General features: G+C 34.2%; 10 protein-coding genes and 2 pseudogenes across 12 annotated transcripts, besides 2 other annotated features; 3 read left to right on the top strand and 9 right to left on the bottom strand.

The window, feature by feature from the left end:
- Positions 1-8,728: part of a mobile genetic element that runs on past the window's edge.
- TVAGG3_0670730 (KilA, N-terminal/APSES-type HTH, DNA-binding family) lies at positions 546-1,208 on the top strand (the record flags this gene model as incomplete). Its single annotated transcript, XM_051242398.1, has 1 exon — positions 546-1,208. A coding segment is annotated over one exon (663 nt), but the record flags the coding sequence as incomplete, so codon positions are not given.
- TVAGG3_0670720 (protein of unknown function, DUF4106 family) lies at positions 1,224-1,670 on the bottom strand (the record flags this gene model as incomplete). The annotated part of the gene is made up of 1 exon (XM_051242397.1): positions 1,224-1,670. One exon carries the CDS (start codon positions 1,668-1,670, stop codon positions 1,224-1,226), a length of 447 nt encoding a protein of 148 aa, XP_051088984.1.
- TVAGG3_0670710 (uncharacterized protein) lies at positions 2,343-2,579 on the top strand (the record flags this gene model as incomplete). The annotated part of the gene is made up of 1 exon (XM_051242396.1): positions 2,343-2,579. A coding segment is annotated over one exon (237 nt), but the record flags the coding sequence as incomplete, so codon positions are not given.
- TVAGG3_0670700 (protein of unknown function, DUF4108 family) lies at positions 2,596-3,015 on the bottom strand (the record flags this gene model as incomplete). Its single annotated transcript, XM_051242395.1, has 1 exon — positions 2,596-3,015. One exon carries the CDS (start codon positions 3,013-3,015, stop codon positions 2,596-2,598), a length of 420 nt encoding a protein of 139 aa, XP_051088982.1.
- TVAGG3_0670690 lies at positions 3,054-4,152 on the bottom strand (annotated as a pseudogene). Its single transcript has one exon. A coding segment is annotated over exon 1 (1,099 nt).
- TVAGG3_0670680 (uncharacterized protein) lies at positions 4,321-5,127 on the bottom strand (the record flags this gene model as incomplete). The annotated part of the gene is made up of 1 exon (XM_051242394.1): positions 4,321-5,127. The coding sequence occupies one exon, from the start codon at positions 5,125-5,127 to the stop codon at positions 4,321-4,323; it is 807 nt and encodes a 268-aa protein (XP_051088981.1).
- On the bottom strand, positions 5,132-5,666 carry TVAGG3_0670670 (annotated as a pseudogene). The gene has a single exon. A coding segment is annotated over exon 1 (535 nt).
- On the top strand, positions 5,730-6,149 carry TVAGG3_0670660 (uncharacterized protein; the record flags this gene model as incomplete). The annotated part of the gene is made up of 1 exon (XM_051242393.1): positions 5,730-6,149. One exon carries the CDS (start codon positions 5,730-5,732, stop codon positions 6,147-6,149), a length of 420 nt encoding a protein of 139 aa, XP_051088980.1.
- Positions 8,729-10,003: 1,275 nt separating the features above from the next.
- TVAGG3_0670640 (protein of unknown function, DUF4106 family) lies at positions 10,004-10,381 on the bottom strand (the record flags this gene model as incomplete). Its single annotated transcript, XM_051242392.1, has 1 exon — positions 10,004-10,381. A coding segment is annotated over one exon (378 nt), but the record flags the coding sequence as incomplete, so codon positions are not given.
- A 272-nt stretch (positions 10,382-10,653) lies between these two features.
- TVAGG3_0670630 (protein of unknown function, DUF4106 family) lies at positions 10,654-11,083 on the bottom strand (the record flags this gene model as incomplete). Its single annotated transcript, XM_051242391.1, has 1 exon — positions 10,654-11,083. A coding segment is annotated over one exon (430 nt), but the record flags the coding sequence as incomplete, so codon positions are not given.
- Positions 11,084-11,578: 495 nt separating this feature from the next.
- TVAGG3_0670620 (uncharacterized protein) lies at positions 11,579-15,172 on the bottom strand (the record flags this gene model as incomplete). The annotated part of the gene is made up of 1 exon (XM_001320937.1): positions 11,579-15,172. One exon carries the CDS (start codon positions 15,170-15,172, stop codon positions 11,579-11,581), a length of 3,594 nt encoding a protein of 1,197 aa, XP_001320972.1.
- A 260-nt stretch (positions 15,173-15,432) lies between these two features.
- Positions 15,433-15,469: a mobile genetic element.
- Positions 15,470-15,690: 221 nt separating this feature from the next.
- Positions 15,691-16,788, bottom strand: TVAGG3_0670600 (tRNA dihydrouridine synthase protein; the record flags this gene model as incomplete). Its single annotated transcript, XM_001320936.1, has 1 exon — positions 15,831-16,787. One exon carries the CDS (start codon positions 16,785-16,787, stop codon positions 15,831-15,833), a length of 957 nt encoding a protein of 318 aa, XP_001320971.1.
- Positions 16,789-16,843: the final 55 nt, after the last annotated feature.

The following is a 16,843-nucleotide window of genomic DNA, read 5'->3' as shown; positions in this document are numbered from 1 at the left end:
GTTTACCATGTGAAACGTTTATAAAATAACTGGGGTAGAAATGAGGGTAGATATCGGGTTAGATCTAACCATCTACCCTAAAATATATTTTTATTGAATTCAGCAACAAAATTCTGAGTAAAATAATTTTTAGGGCATGTGTCAAACCGTTGAGTTTTCACAAAATTTAAAAAATAACGTTTACCATGTGAAACGTTTATAAAATAACTGGGGTAGAAATGAGGTGAAAAAAGAGGTGAAATCTCACCTCTTCACCTAAATTATATTTTTGCTGAATTCAGCACAAAAATCATGAATTTCCTTAAGATAGAAAAAATAAAGTTAGTTTTATTTTTATTTATTTTTTTATTTTGTATGTAAAGACAGATATGTCAACAACAGAGAACACAACAACAGTTATAGTCCATGAAGCTATAAATGAAGAATATGAGTGGGTTCAGTTTAACAAACAACTCCGTCTCATTCGTTCGGTCAAAGACGATATGTACCAAATGCAAAGTATTTTGACAGCATGTTTTGCACCCGACAATAAGAAACCACAAGACTGGTTTAGGAACCAAAGCACTATTGAACTATTAAATGAAGCTGAAAATTCGACTACGAGAAATCCCGTAGTCGCAAAAACTCGAGTGGGAGAAAAACCCCAGTCGCCAAAACTCTATGAAAATCGTGAAAAATTGCCAAACGGTTTGAGAGGATATTATGTACATAGACTTCTTGTAAATGCTGTTGCAATGTGGGCTTCGCCTCGTTATGCTTGGTATATTTACAGACTTCTTGACGAAATTCATAGACAAGAACGTGAAGAGATGGAAAACAAGCTTGAAGCAAAAGACAAAAGCATTCAGAAAAGAATACCACGTTCGGTACCAAAAGGAAAGGAAAAGAACTATAAGTATATGATTTATACTGAAGAGATGGAAAATCAAGAAGATAAAGATATGGTTATGTTGCATTTAGTCAGAAGAAACAACAAAAGCTTTTATGACCTTGCTAAGATTTACAAATCTGACAGAAATTGGTTCTATCGCGAAAACTTACCGATTTCAATGACCCCAAATAAAGATGTGAAACAAATAGTTCAAGATACGTTACCTCAAACACACTATGATATGAAAGGTTGTACAATACTTACCTTCAAAGAAGACTTACCGCTACTGAAAGAAAAAATAACAGAGTATTTTGACAACTTCAAACAAGTAGGGTAGATGAACCATTTATTTTTATTGACTTTTTACAATTTGAACTTTGTTTGCGTAGATATGAATTCTGAAAGAAGTATGAGGGTCTTGTATGACTTTGTACTTCTCCCATAGTTCATGTCTGTCAAACTTACCTGCCATGGACTCTTTCATAAGTTCCATGAAATCGTCTTCGGACAATCCAGGGAAAAGTATTATGTCAGTAAGTATTCTTTTAACATCCTTACTTAAACTCTTTGCTGTCTGTACACAAATGACAACTGAGATGTTAAAGTGTCTGAGCTTCTTAAGAATTCGACACATATCTTGTTCTCTGTTCTTTAACAAAGGATGAGAAGCAAAGTCATCTAAGATAAGAAGACATCTATGAGGGTAAGTCTTCCAATCGTAAGATTGCAATTTCTTCGAAATGTATTCTATCTCTTTCTGTTTGTTTCTGAAGTGTTTCTTCTCTAATATTCTCTGCATTTCCTCATTTGGGTCTTTAAACTTAGAATTTATATACTCATTTATAGCATTATACTTCAAAACTCTTCTTTGGTACTTCTTTATCCAATCTAACAACTCAGAGTCTTTTATACATACTAACTTAGACTTCTTTATAATATCTTTGAACGAATTGACGGTTTGGTCAAATTAACCAGAAGTACTACAAATAACAACTAACTCATAGAATGGGTTCTTCTCATCTAGTTCTTGTTGTTGTGCAGCCATTTTAAGATAAGTGAAAGTCTTACCCGACCCAGGTGGTGCAATTAGACCTGTTATACCATTCTGAGCAAATAAGAACTTGTCATGTATAGGCTTTATCTGAGCATTTTCTAACTTCCTCTTGTTCTTGTTTAAAACATTCTCAAATTTCTTGTCAATGTCAGCAAACTTTTTTCTAACATATTTTTAGAAAAATTAAAATTTTTATCTTTTAGAAAATGTCTAGCGATTTCGCTATCTATATTCGAGACAAACTTTTGACAGCAAAACATCTGTCGACCATAAAATCTTACATAGTGTAAACAAGAAAGGTGAATTTGTTCTAAAGTTCTGTTTCTGGGAATATGACAAGAACCATAAAAACAAAGAGCAGTCTTAAAATTTGTCAATGACAGACTTGTTGACAGAGATGACGCCGATTGGAAAGATGAAGTCCAACAAAAGTTCTTAGAATGCAAAGAAGACACATGCGCTGTTCTTGAAGATGAAATAGAAAACAGAATAGATGAGCTATTAAAGGACAAAGAACTTTTACATAAATATAGTTGCGCCAAATTTGACATAACTCCACCAGAAAAGAAGAAGAGAGAAAAGAAAGAAAAGAAAGTAGAAGAAGAGAAGAAAGAACCTGAACCAGTTCCAGAGAAAAAGAAATTTGACATGTAAAAATAAAATTTTATTTTTAGAACATTTCTGGGTCAATGTCAATGTTCTCTTCCTCTTTAGGAGTAAACACTGGCTTAGACTCTAAAATCTTTTTACCCAATTTACCTTGAACTTCTACAACTTTAGACTCATAATATTCATAGTCGTCTGTCTTCTTTGGTTCATAAGGTATAACAAGTTTGTATGCTTTGCCTTCCTTAAGGTTTGAGAACCTTCTGTCAAAACTTTCTTTGACTGTTAACAAACCTTCTATGTCTAAGTCTTCAAATTTCGCACCATTTTTAGTCACAATAGCAAACTTAACTGGTTCGATGTTCCAAACTTTGCTGAATGAAGACTTTTCAAAATGGTAGAAGTAAACATTCAAATATGTGAATGGGTCTAGTTCTTCTTTAAGTCCTGACATGTACTTGTTTACTGAAATATATTTCGTCATCTTTTTCTATCGGATAAAAAAATATTTTTTTTTTAAATTTACTCAGAAAAAATTTTCTTTGTATATACACCATTCTGAACATCTAAAAGACTTTTGACATTTGCCAAGAATGTACGTTTAGAAGCTGCCATATAACCAATTTCTTGACAATATTGTTTATACGAATCGTACAATGACCTTTCATCTAAACACTCAAAGTCGCTTTCTTCTATTGAACAGTTCATATACACTCTTGTTTGCTTCTAACAATGTTTGTCTCTCTTCGGTATGTGGAATTTGTCTTGGATTGAACTTAGAAATATCTAATGTCATGAAATATGAGAACAAGTGGTTGTAAAAGTCAGATGTCAAAGTTTCTGCTAAGTCGTCAAAATATTCTGTATCTTGCATATGAGAATCTGACGTTCTGACAACTACATATCTTCTGTCAGAACTTTCTAACTTCATCGGAACAGCATTGTTTGAAACCATAATGAAGTTTGCAACATTTTCACAAACTCTTTGGTCTTTATACTTTCTTTCAACAACTCCAACTTTGTCTGTTATAAGACTCTTCAAAGCATCTGAGTTCAAAACTTTTGTTGTATCTATACTTTGAAGTTCATTGCAAACTATAAGTTTCATATTCTCAATTGAAGAGTTAAATTTACCGCAGATGTTTTCTAAGTTTGTCATATTCGGATTCGAATAACCTTCTAACAGTTTGCACAAAATATCTGTAAAGAAAGTATTCTTACCAGTTCCTTGTTTTCCAATTATAATGAGAGCAGTTTCATTTTTAGCACTTGGATGTTGTAAGATGTTTGCAAACCAACATAAGATATACTCATAAACCTTTTCGTTTCCATTGCATATAATTTCTTTGACATGGTCTAACCAAGCTTCTATAACATTTTCTTTCCATTCTACTTGTTCGTATTTATATCCAGTGAAGATAGAATAGAAGTTTGGAGAAGGTGTATAGAACTTTATACCACGAACTGAAAAATCTTCAAGTTTTGACAATAAGATATCCCAAGCATCTAACATCTTCATGCCAACTTGTACGACTTTTATTTTCTTAAGTTTCTGTCTACATTCTTGTTCTGAAACTATTGTTGCTCTTGGTTTGTTAAAGACAACATCCCATTCTTTCATGACATAACATTCTGGGGCAGAGTCAACATAAATGACTAAACGTTTCAAATTCTCGACTGCTTTGTTATAGTCTCTAAATGGACACATATTTCTGAAGGCTTGGAAGTCATAAAAATCTGAAACGTCTATTCTGTACATTTTTTATAAAAAATAAAAAAAAATATTTTTTTATTCTTGAGCTTGTTGTTGCATTTGTTCCATTTGTTGCATTTGTTGTTCTTGAGCTATTTGTTGTTGAAGTTGTTCTTGTAGTACAATACTTTCACCAGTTGCATCTTCCAATTCGAAACTTTCTGCCGTCATTGACAAATACATAGGACATAAAAGTTTTACAGGAACAAAGTTTGCGTCAACTAAGGTTAAGTTTATGTTTGCTAAAGTGTTTGAGTTCACTAAAGCTGAAAACTCTGCATTCGAATGAACAATAGGCAAACCAGCAGAGAAAGTGTTGTTTATACGCATGAGTATCTTTTGGTCATAGTAGTTTCTGTCGACATTCGAATAACACTTTGAACCTAAGTTTGAAACAATATATAAGATTGGTGTGCTTAATGTCAATGGAATAGACATTCCTTGTATGACACCTTTTCCTGTTATAGGAAACTGTTGGTAGTAAAAACCAGAAATAAGTTTTGTATTATAGCTCATATCGTTTATAGTAAACTCAGTCGGACATCCAAACATAATGAAACCTGCTCTAGTTGCAGCACATGTTACACCCGTACTTAAAGTATTAAATAAGTCAACAAAACCTGTTGGTGGTATATCTGAGTAAGTATCTTCAAAGGAGTATTTTTTACCATTCACAACAATAAAGTCTTCTGGTGTCAAAAGAGCAAAACAGGCTTTAGTCGTCATTGTGTTTAAAGTTAGTTTACAATACCGTCCTTGAGGACTTTGTAAGTTTGTTGTTATAGAATTATATGACTCAGGGTTTTTAGTCGTAATAGTATAAACCATTATGTCTTCTGCCATTTACTTAGCAAATAAACTTTAATGAAATGTTGTGGTCGTCAAATATTTTTATAAGGTCTGGGAAACTATATTTTAAGTTCAACGTTTCACCTCCTTTCATAACGTATATCTTGTCAATGGCATTATATGAAACACCACAGCAACTAATGTCGGGTTCTATTTCTTTGATGTTTATATCGTCTGCCTCTGTCAAAAGTTTCAATAGTTCTTTCAAAACTTCATGAGGTGCAATGACATATGAGTTCACTTTTACAGGGTTGTGTTCGACCAAGTTTAACATTATACTTAAAGCTTGACAAATCTTCTCCTGAGTTTGAAGTTTGTCTTTCAGTTGTTGGTAGTCGTTTCGAATATCTGCAACAGAACTTAAGTCTCTGCTAACTTCAGGATATGTTGGTTCTTTTTACAGGAACAATTGTTATACCATCTTCGTCTTCGTATGGTTTCCCCACTTCAACATCTCTGTCTTTGACATTGACAACAACACTTTGACTGTTTGTTTGAGTTGGTGAATTTAACTTCACATCTGCCACCGCCATTAAACCTTTTGAAACACTTACGCTTCTATTTTTCGGAAATGACATTTTACTTAGAATAAAAAGATGGACGTATTCGGATATCTTATTGAATTGAAGCAGAACAAAGTTTATACTCACAAACAATACAAATACATTGACAGAATAGTTCTTTACACAAACAATGGAAAATGTTATAGAATAGCAGTCTTTGCTGAACCTAAATATTTTCATAAAGCAAAGAAAGTTGGTATAACTGAAATGGTGAAAGTTCTTGAAGCAGACAAAAATATAACTTCAAAACTGACCGATATTACTAAAGGAAAGTTTATAATACAATATTATGTCAAAACTGGCGTACTGTCAATATTTGACGGAGAGAAGTCAGTTCAAGAACAACTTACTGACCTGCTGCCAAAATCTGCTCGATGGAAGCTGTCGTTATGCCAATCTGAGGAGCCCCAGCAGGTTTCATCGAACGAATCTTCAAAAGAGCATCTTCCGTGAAAAGTGCTATTGGTTTTGTAAACTTCTTTGCTCTCAATTCATCTGGACCGTCTCTGTCACCAGTATATTGTATTTGTACAGTACCAACAGTTGAAATACCACCCATAAAGTCTTCTGAGTCAGCAAATGGAATGCCAAGCCAAAAGTTTGAACGGTCTCCATTTGTATATTGAGTTTTTTGACCTCCTGTATGAGTCCATACTTTCACATATGGCATAATAGAACTTTGCATTTCAGGGTTAATGGTTGTTGTGAAGTTGTTATTAAAGTTCATAGCATCTAATGTCAAGTTGTATGACCTCATATCCTCAACTGTAGAATATTCTTCTCTTGGATAATATTTGCCATCTATGTTTATATGATATTTAATACCAGGGTTGTAGAAACAAGAATAGTCATTTATAGTTCGTCTGAACAGTACAAACATAGTATCTGCATGTTTCATTGCAGTTGTTAAAGCAATATCTGTTCTTGCACCTGCAGCTCCTGGATTTTGGTTTCCAATTTCACCTGCAAAGTCTTTGACAGATATTTGGTGTATAGGGAACATAAGTGGAACTGCAATATATTTGGCAGCTAAAGCATTTGAAATATCTGGGTCCAACATATAGACTGCAAGTCTGCTTTCTATTCTCTTGCATTCAAATTTTTCGCATGTGAACTTAACTGGGTCCCAAGCAGTTCCAGCAGCATTGAAATAATAGTTTACTTCATTGTTGAAGTTTGAGAAACCAAAGTCTAAGTCAACTTTGTCTTTGCAAAATTCGGCGAATGACGTTTGATTGTTCCCTTTACGTCTGTAATAGTGAATGGGTCTTGTGTTGGTGCAATGACTAAGTTATTTTTGCTTGGAGTAAGTTCAATAGAAATTTTTCCTGCCCAGTTTGGCAAGTATCTTAAAAACCTGAAGATGAGGAAAGATGACAAAGGAACTCTAAGTTTCAGTTTTACTTTAGTGGCAGCAGTTCCATCTGAACCAGAAAGGTTAACATAAACTCCTGGAACGTTAGGGTCAAGTCTTCTTATTTTCTCAATGTGCATACTGGTCTGTTTGTTCTCTAGCTTGTGGTTGTACTGAGTTTCTCAAAGCGAACCATTCATAGTTTGCCCATGTTACTGTTTGAACTAAGTCAGAGTTAGAATATATCTTATATCCATGAAAACTTCTGGAGCATATTGGTATCCGACATAGAAAATTCCATTGCAACCTTTCTTGTCAGACAACTTGGCAGAAGGTTTTATTTCAATGTCTTGTTCCACGTATAAGAATGAGTTGTCAATAGAAATAATATGAAACCTGTCGCAAGCAATATCTACTGTTGTTGAAGAACCTTCTCCAAACTCACCTACGTTTCCATAAGAAACAGCAGTTGTATATTCGTAAGTTCCAGGAACTATTTCTGACCTTCTAATGGCATTGTCGCATTCGTTATACCATTCGGAAACATTTCCGTTCATGGCATCCAAAACTGTTGGCGTTATATTCTGAGCAGCGTACATTTCATATGGGTAAAAATATAGAATAGTTGGATTTATGTGTCATAATAGAACCCACTCGTACCAAGCTTTACTTTCTTCCTGACTGAGTTTTTAACTCTTCTTTTTCCTTCATTGCCACTACTTTCACTAGATGAAGTTACTTCTTCACTACTTTCACTTTGTTCTACTCTTCTCTTCTTCTTTGGTGTCGCTTTTGGTAACTTGCCCTCTGCTTCAAGTTGTTGCATCTTTGCCTCATGTTCACCTAGTATGTTGTAAATTTCCCATGTCCTTTTTGCCTTTGGGCTCTGGTCGCCCATCTCAGGTAACCTATATCCTAGAAAGATTTTGTCATAGTTTGTATTTGAGTCTTCGCGTATTGTTTGCATGACTCTTTCCTGAGTTTCCGGTTCAAGCTCTTCAAACAGAGCTTGTCCATATGGAATAAGCTCGTTTCCAAATATATGTTTTTGTAGCCATTCTGGTTTTCTTTCCATGTTACCAATAATATCTTTTGTGAATGGGAAAGCGTTTACCCAACGCTTCAGTCTTGCGTCATTTATTTCTGTAGTTGGTTTTATTTTGTCAAGGAACATGTTTTTCAATACTAACATTTCATTTGGTACTGTCCATTTGAGTTTTCTTAAATATTCATCCCTTCTCAGTTCATTGTCTGCAAAGTAAGTTTTTATGACATTTTGCAAACTTTCGTTTGCAAGGTCATGTACAATAGGTTCTCTTCCTTCTCTCTCCCTAACTTTCTTTCTAAACTCTTCACCAAATATACCATCTCTATGGTTCTGTGTAGTTCTTTGAGATAAATGTTCTAGAACGTCAGGTGTTATATTTCCCTCAGCCATGTTCATTTCATACTGGTCCAAAATATCTGCATGTTTCATATCTTTCAATGGCATTAAAGCTGCGCTGAAAATACCAGCTATATCTGGTTCACCATTCACTTCCATTGCGTCTACAACTTCTTGGAATTGAGGTTGTAAGTTTATGAACCACCTATCCGGATTAGCTTTATGACCCCATCTCATTGTAGTTCCATAGTCTGCAGAAACAAAAGTAGGTTTGTTTCCATATTGGTTAGGTTCTGAATGAACTTTAAACAATGTTTCATTTCTATATGTTTTGTTGAAATTTAACCTTTTATTTTCACCGAGTTCAGCCAAAGATTGAACGTTATATGGTCGTAAGTAAAAAGGATTATTGTATTTGCGTACATTATCTTTCAGTACTTCCATTCTATGCTGAATATTTTCATCTGATGTTGGAGTCTTTTGTATGTCGGTGAACATTTTTCGATATCCTTCTACTATGTCAGCCGAATTTTTCTTAGACTCTTGGAAAGATTCCATATTCTCCTCATACTCTTGTTGAGGGTCAAGATTTTTCGGCTGTTCCAAATCTTCATCTAGTTCTGTGAAGTTAGTTTCCAAAGGAGGGACTTGTTCGTTTCCTTCAGGCTCTTCTAGCTGTTGTTGCTGAACTATTTCTTCCATGTCTGGTTGTATCTGAACTTCTTCCTGTTGAGTTTCTTGTACCTCATCTGCTGGCATTTCATATATTCCGAGACCGTTTTTAACAACTTCCCTTTCTAAGTCATCCGGACTCATAAACCTTTCTTCTTTCGTTCCGTCTCTATTTTTTACGCGTTTCATGAAGAGAGTTGAATTATCATTTAGCTCTGACACCAAATATCTCGGAGTAAATTCATCCATGTCATTTGGATGATATGCTATTAAATCATATCCCTTAGCGAGCTTGTATTTTCCAGGTTTGAGATTATATCCCATTTGATGCTGAACCATAAAGCTAAATAGGTTCGGGTCAGTATTTCCTTCCTTGAACTTTCTAATAGCTTCTTTATATCTGTCACTAAAGTCAAGAGTATCTGGGTAACCATAATCTTCCTTAAGCATTTTTAAGAATTCTTGGTTTCCTTTTTCTCTACTTCTTTTATGTCCTTGCTCTGTTTGTGGTTGTTGTGCTGGTTGTGGAGGTGGTTGTTGTGCAGGGTTTTGAACTGTTGGTTGCTGTGTTGGTTGTTGTTGTGGTGCTGGATTTTGAACTGTTGGTTGTTGTGCTGGATTTTGAACTGTTGGTTGTTGTGCTGGATTTTGAACTGTTGGTTTTGGTTGTTGTTGTTGTGCTGGATTTTGAACTGTTGGTTGTTGTGTTGGTTTTGGTGCATGCCTGTGTCTGTGTCCATGTGACGATGTAAATGTTTTAGGTAGTCCTGGTGTAGGTGCTTCTCTTGGAGGGTTTGGTGGTATATAAGTTCCACCAGCTGGCACATATGTTCCATCTGCAGCATAATGTCCTACCTGACTTTTCGTTTTTAAGAAAGCATTTACTAGGTCTGTTTTGGTCTGTTGTAACTCTTTTTCTTGACTTTCCACAACAGTTGCTCTAACGGCGTCATAGGCACTTTGAACTGCCTGTCTCGTTGCTGCATCTGTTATTTTCGTCATATTTTGTGCTACTTCTCTTAACTCTTTGTCGAAACCTTCAGACTTCAGTTTCTTTCCAGATGAGAAGTCGTTCACTAGTTTCACCTTACTATGAAGAGCTTCGAAGGCATTCTTAAAGTCAGCATTCATTAAAGCTTCATTTGAACTGTCTTCATCCGCTTGTATTTTTGTCCTTATTGACCCTATAAGTTGGGCTGCTTTAGCGTTGGCTTGGGCATCTAACCAGTCATTATTAGCTTTTATATATTCTGCGCTTTTCATTGCCTTTTGCATGGCTGCGTCGTTATTTTTACTTTCTTGTGCTAAGTTTTCATACTGTACGGTTTGGTTTTGCAACTGTAAAAGTTTTTCTGCCTTTACATTTGCTTCAACTTCTTTTTTATACTCATCGCTATCCATATATGTCTTCATGGCTTTTTGTTTTATCTCTTCATCTTTCAGTACTTTATATTGAGTAGTATGGTTTTTCAAATTTATAACATCTTGTTCCATTTTTGCTACTTCTGCTGCTTTTTCTGACACTTTTTTCGCATATTCCTCTGTACTTAGTTCTTTCAGTTGTTCTTCTTTCTTCTTTTTCTCTACGTTTAACTCATTGAGTTTCTTTGTGTGTCTGTCATATTCTAGTTTCTTTTCGTTTTCACTTATTTGTTTCTGTATGTCTATGTTTGACTTTTTGACATCTGTTATTTGATTTTTGAGTGAACTCAAATTCATTTGACTTTGAGGGTTATAAGCTGTTCCGTCTGCAGCTCCACCATAGCCTGCCATTTTCGCTAAAAGTGCCGCTCTTAAACCTCCACTCTGTGCACCAATAACTCGGTTTAAAAGCATAGGGTTGCTTGACATTTGTTGCAACATAGTGGGGTCATTCATCATTTGTTGTTGCAACTGTTGTTGTGGTGTCAGTTTTACTATTGGATGTTTCAATGCTCCCTTCCTCTTACGTATATTCTTACGTAGCTTACGTGGCATTTTAAGTGAAGTAAAAAACGGTTTTTGACAGATGTTTATATGACACTTTTTGTTCAGCACAAAAAACTACTCGGTCAAAGTGTTGTCAGTTTTGTAAAATAACCGTCCTATCTCATTCTATAAGGGAGAAAAGGCTTCTCAAAGTATACTTCCTTGGAACGCCTGTAACTTTTCCTGTAGCGACGATAGATCCTTACTTGTCCGGACAAAGTTATACTATTTTGAGTGCTCTACAAAAAAGTCACCGGCTGGCTCGTCCTCAGAAATTTTTTATGGGCTAGAGGGCGCAACGCGCCTGGAAGCCCTCCGAATAAAAACTTCATTTATACTAAACATCTTCAGGGATAGAGGGCGCAACGCGCCTGGAAGCCCCACTACCTTTTTTTTATTATTTGATGATTTTCACTAATAAGATAAGTTTCAAAAACATCAGTAAATAACTAAAAAACTTTTTAAGACAAATTCTTATTTCTTATTCCTGATTCATTGTTATCTCTATTTAAGAGAATTGCTGTATAAGAAACCACCAAGAAAGCCCATCAAAACAACAAAGACTGAAATAAGACAGATTGTCAAAATAAAACCAATAGAAACCTTCTTTTGACTTCTTTCTTGAACAACAACTTTATCTTGTTTGATTTCTTCTCGATCTTTCAGATGTTCCTCTTCTGAAACTTTTGCTTTTTCGCGAGGAACTTCTGTTTTTGTTGTTTGTTTTTCTGATGTCTTTGAAAGTTTTTGATTTTGTTTTGGTTTTTCTTCTTTTTCAGCTTTGTTTTCTCGAAGTTCCTCAGGTTTGACTTTTAAATCATCCGAATCTTCCTCTTTGTGCTTTGGCTCCCAGTAGAAATGAGATTCTTCTTGTTTGCCGTAGATAGCTTCTAAGACTTCTTGTGGCAAGCTTTCTGCTTCACGTGCTTTTCTTTTCTCTTCTTCAAGGAGAAGCTTCTCTTCTTTCTTCTTCTTGTTTGCTTCTGCCAATGCAATCAACTCTGCATATTCTGCATCAATTGCATCTCCTTTCTCTTCTTCCTCTTCTTTATGATTCTTCTTCTGTTCTTGTTTGTTGTTCTTTGGCTCTTCAATCTTTCCTTCTTCTTTAATAACCTGTTTCTCTTCTTTCTTCTCTGGAATGACTTTTTCTTCTTTCTTCTCTTGTTTATTTTCTTGTTTTTGTTCTTTAGGAGGAGATTTCTGCTTTTGATTATCTTTCTTGTTCTTCTTTTCATTCTTTGTTTGTTTTGGTGCTTCTTGTTTCACTTCTTCTTTAACTTCTGGTTTAACTTCTTTCTTTTCTTCTTGATTAGGAGTTTCTTGAACTTTGACTTCTTTTGGTTTAATTTCTTCTTTAGGTTTAATTTCTTCTTTTGGTTTTGCTTCTTCAATTGGTTTAGTTTCTGGAGGTGCTTGTGGTTTAGTTTCTTCGTTTTGTTTGGGAGGAATCCATTCTTCGTACATCATCTCTTCTTCATCGTAGAAGAAATCTTCTTCTTCGTCATCGTTGAGAATTCCAGCGAATTTGTTTGATGAGTAAATGACTGGTTCTTTCATCTTCTCCATGTCGTATTCCTTCCTTGGTTTCTTGTTAACTTTGGATTGTTCTTTCATTTTCTCTTCTTTTGCTTCAATTGATGCAATCTTTCTCAATCCATAATTAACACGATTGCTCTTTCCTACTTCTGTTGGATCATATGATGTTGTATAGATAACATGTCCTGTTGGATCAACCTTAACTTTTTCTTCCTCATTTTGTTGATTATCATTTGTCACTTTTTGTTGATTATCATTTTGTTTATTTTGATTTTGATTTTGTTTCTTGTTCTTTTTATCATTGTTGTTGTTCTTGTTTTGCTGTTTGGATGGTGAATAAGGAGCAAATTTGTTTTCTTCGTTTGGAGGACTCTGTTGTTTGTTTGGTTTGTAAGGAGCGAATTTGTCTTCATTTTGATCTTTTTGTTGTTGATTTGAAGGTGGAACATAAACAGCAAATTTATCTTCATCGTTTTGCTGTTTCTGTTGTTGCTTTTGCTGTTGTTGTTGTGGTTTCTCTGGTGCTGATTTAAGTTTTTCTATTTCTGCTTTCATTTCATCAACTTTAGAATTCAATTCTTTGATTTCCAAATCTTTCTGTGCAATGATTAAATTCGATTTAGATAGTTTTGTAATGTGATCTTGTAATTTCACAGCCATTTTATGAAGCATTTCCTGTGCTTTGGCATCTCCTTGAAGAACAGGTGTTGATTGTTGATCCTTCAATTTTTCAAGTAATTCTTTGTTTTCGTTTTGAAGTTCTTTACCTGTTTGAACTGCTGTTTTCAGTTTAAACTCAAGATCTTTAACTCTACTTTCTAAATCACTTGAACTATTATTACTTTGTTCAGAAAGTTTCTTTTCGAGTAATTTGTTTTTAGATTCAAGATCTTTGATTTTGCTTTCTAAATCATTTGAATTATTAATTCTTTTTTCCAATGATTTGTTTTTATTTTCAAGATCTTTAATTTTGTTTTCTAAATCACTTGTATTATTAATCTTGTTTTTAGATTCGATTTCTTTAATTTTGTTTTCTAATGATTTGTTTCTGGATTCTGATTCATTTAGTTTTGATGATAAATTAGAGATCTGTTTGTTTAATTCAGAAATCTTCGAATCATTCTCTGATATTTTGTTGAAATCAACTTGTTCTTTTGGTTTATTCTGCAATTGCATCTCTAACTCTTTATTTTTAGATTCAGAAATCCTCAACTTCTCTTCCAATTCATTAATTCTTTTTTCATAATCTTTATTTCCAGAATTAGAGTTTTGGTTTTGTGCTTCTTTTAGTTTTTTCTCGAAATATTGGATTGTTATTGCTTGGTTGTTGATTTGGTTCTCGAGAACGGAGATTCTGTCTGCTACTGGATTAGATCTCATTGTGAACTCACTTGCAAGCTGTTTAAGTTTCTCTTCGTACGCTTTGTTTTTGTTTTCTGATGAATTCAGTTGTGAAATGAGTTTTTTGACTTGTTCATCGTTGTTTGAATTGTTTTCTGTCTTCAAATTGGAAATGATCTCTTCTTTGGACTTGATTTCTTTCTTGGCTGATGACAATTGACTTTCTAATGCTAAAACTTTGTTGGAAAGTTCATCATTCATCTTGGAAAGATTTTCATTTTCTGATTTATCTTCTTCTTTCGTTTGTGACCTTTGAATAGTACTAGAAGTAATAAGATGACCACAAACATCGTTGATTGCGGTCTCAGAAAGAATTGGATGGAACTGGATAAGAAGATTTTGGTTAATTGGGATATCGTTCTTAATAACGAACTTGAAAATGGTTTCAAGCGTTTCTGGAGTGTATTGCTCGTTAACATGGCAGAATGTTTGAAGAACTTGGCCGACGGATTGAGTATATTTGCATTCAATGATAATTGAAAGGAATGTAAGGAAGTTGGAGCGTGTAACACAGGTAGAAACAGCAATTGGAGCAAGTTCTTGGAAGTTGTTAAGTAATAAACTAAAGAAATAACGGAATCCAGGGGTAATTTCGTTTCCGAGCCTGAAACTTAAATCATATACATTAATTAAATCGACAAACTCGTGAGCTAATGTATTGTTTAAGCGACGTAAGGCGATAATAACCGAATTTCTGAATTGAACTGCGTGATTGCAATTTGGAAGCTTGTTAAAGAAGTGGGCAATCTCGAGCAAAGGAGTCTTCGACTCAAAGAATCGATCAACTTGAAGAAGGAAATCATTTGTAAAATCTTGATACTTATTAGAGCGCATTTTTTCGGATTTGGAGTAAATATTAATATAATCAGGGGATTCTGTTGTGTAAATGAGCCTAATTGGTTCGCTTCCTTCGTTCTTAAGTACATAATTATCCAAATTCAAGACGCAGTTCTCAATTCTGGCTACTTCGGAGTTTGGCTCAAGCGTAGCAATTTGTTGTACTTGATCTTGCATCATAACTGAGACTACAGCAGGATTACTCAATGGATAGCATGGAACAGATGTCACTGCGAGTAATGTAATAGTAGATTCTCGAGTTATTATAATTTCATACTGTATCTTTGGCTGAATTAGCACAGAAAATTTCTTCGTACTCATTCACCAAAGTTGTCACTTTTTTGGTTGAAAAGTGACTTTTCATATCCATTGAAAATGGTTGGATTTTAAATTTTCACACATAAGACATGACCTGACAATGATCGGATTTATCAGAAATATTCTAAATCATATAAAGTTCAATATCAACGGCGATTTTTATTGATCAAAACTGGAAAAAATAAAATCATTTTCTTTTTGGATTCATTTTATTTAATAATATTATAGTTAATTGCGTATTTACTCTAGTTAGGGCTTATTTGTAATAAACAGAAATTCATCAAAAGTGACAACTCTCAATTTTTTGACATTTGTAAATTCTAAATTATCCATATAAATCCTTTCTAATAGAATGGTTAAACCAATTTTCATTGTTTTGAATTCGATATCGTTTACAGTTCTCAATTTTTAATAGAACTCATTTAAAAATTTGAATAAGAAACCAAAATCATGATCAAAATATTGTAATCCTGATCAAGACAAGTAGAATTAGTCTTAGGTAAATACATATTGTTGAATAACATGCTAAATTTATTAAATATACAAGAAAATGATTGATAAATAATATTATTCTCTATAAATAATAATAAATAATGCGCCAATCATACTTTCGTACCATCATCTTTGAGATAATCGAATGTTATTGGCAAATTATTATTTTTTAAGGATGAGCATTGACAAATTCTATTAATTGCTCAATTGTTGTAGATTGCTCAATCTGTTTTGCAAGTTCTTTGTTCTCGCGGATCTCCTTTTCATAGAAAATAAAAATATGTTTCTTAGGACCGAAAAATCTGACTCCTTTTTCTTTGCTGAGGTTCAGATATTCAAGTGCGTAATCTTTTCTCGGTTTCTTTCCTGTTGGATCGAATGCAGTTGGGTCTTTTAACAAAGCTTGAGCTACAGACACTCCAGCAGCTCCTGTTTCTTCCATGAACTTGTGAGCATCTTCAACAGTGTTAATACCACCATTGGCAACCACAGGAATGTTCACAGCTTGAACAATATGTTTAATTATTTCATTGTAAACGTCTGCTTGCTTATTTCTATGTTCTGCACGACCATGAACTTGCAATAATGATACTCCTGCCTCTTCGAGCTTTTTTGCAAAATCAATTGTAATTTTTTCGCTAACTTCTCCAGAATCGTCAATAAAGATTCTTATTTTGGCGCAAATAGGACAGTTAACTTCTTTACATAATCTTCTGAACAATTCAAGCGTTTTTTCTCGCTTCTGACAATTATCTACCATAAAGTAACCATATTCACTTCTACTTGCAATTTTCTGTGTACATCCGAGATTTACATCAACTCCATCTGCATATTTTGCTAAATCTTTAGCAGCAGCAACAATTAGATCTTGGTCCTCATTTGAACCTGCAATTTGTGCGATTAAAGGATGATCTTCCGGACATGTGTTAAAGAATTTGTTCTGATATCCTGATCCTTGAGACCATTGATGAGCATTTAACATGCCAGTCCAACAAACTTTTACTCCATGATTTCTAATGAGCATTCTCCAGGATAAATCACTGATTTCAGCCATTGGAGCTAAACAAATCGGCTTTTCACCGAATTTCTTCCACCATTTCCAGGCTTTTTGAGAATGTGAATCCATTAAAATCTTGCTAAAAAGTGACAAGATTTTGGATAATTTCAAGACAATTTTGGATA

This window comes from Trichomonas vaginalis, chromosome III (genome assembly GCF_026262505.1).
Source record: "Trichomonas vaginalis G3 chromosome III, whole genome shotgun sequence".
NCBI classification, from domain to species: Eukaryota; Parabasalia; order Trichomonadida; family Trichomonadidae; genus Trichomonas; species Trichomonas vaginalis.
The sequence above is the reverse complement of the archived record's forward strand: the minus strand, read 5'-3'. Positions and strand labels throughout refer to the sequence as shown.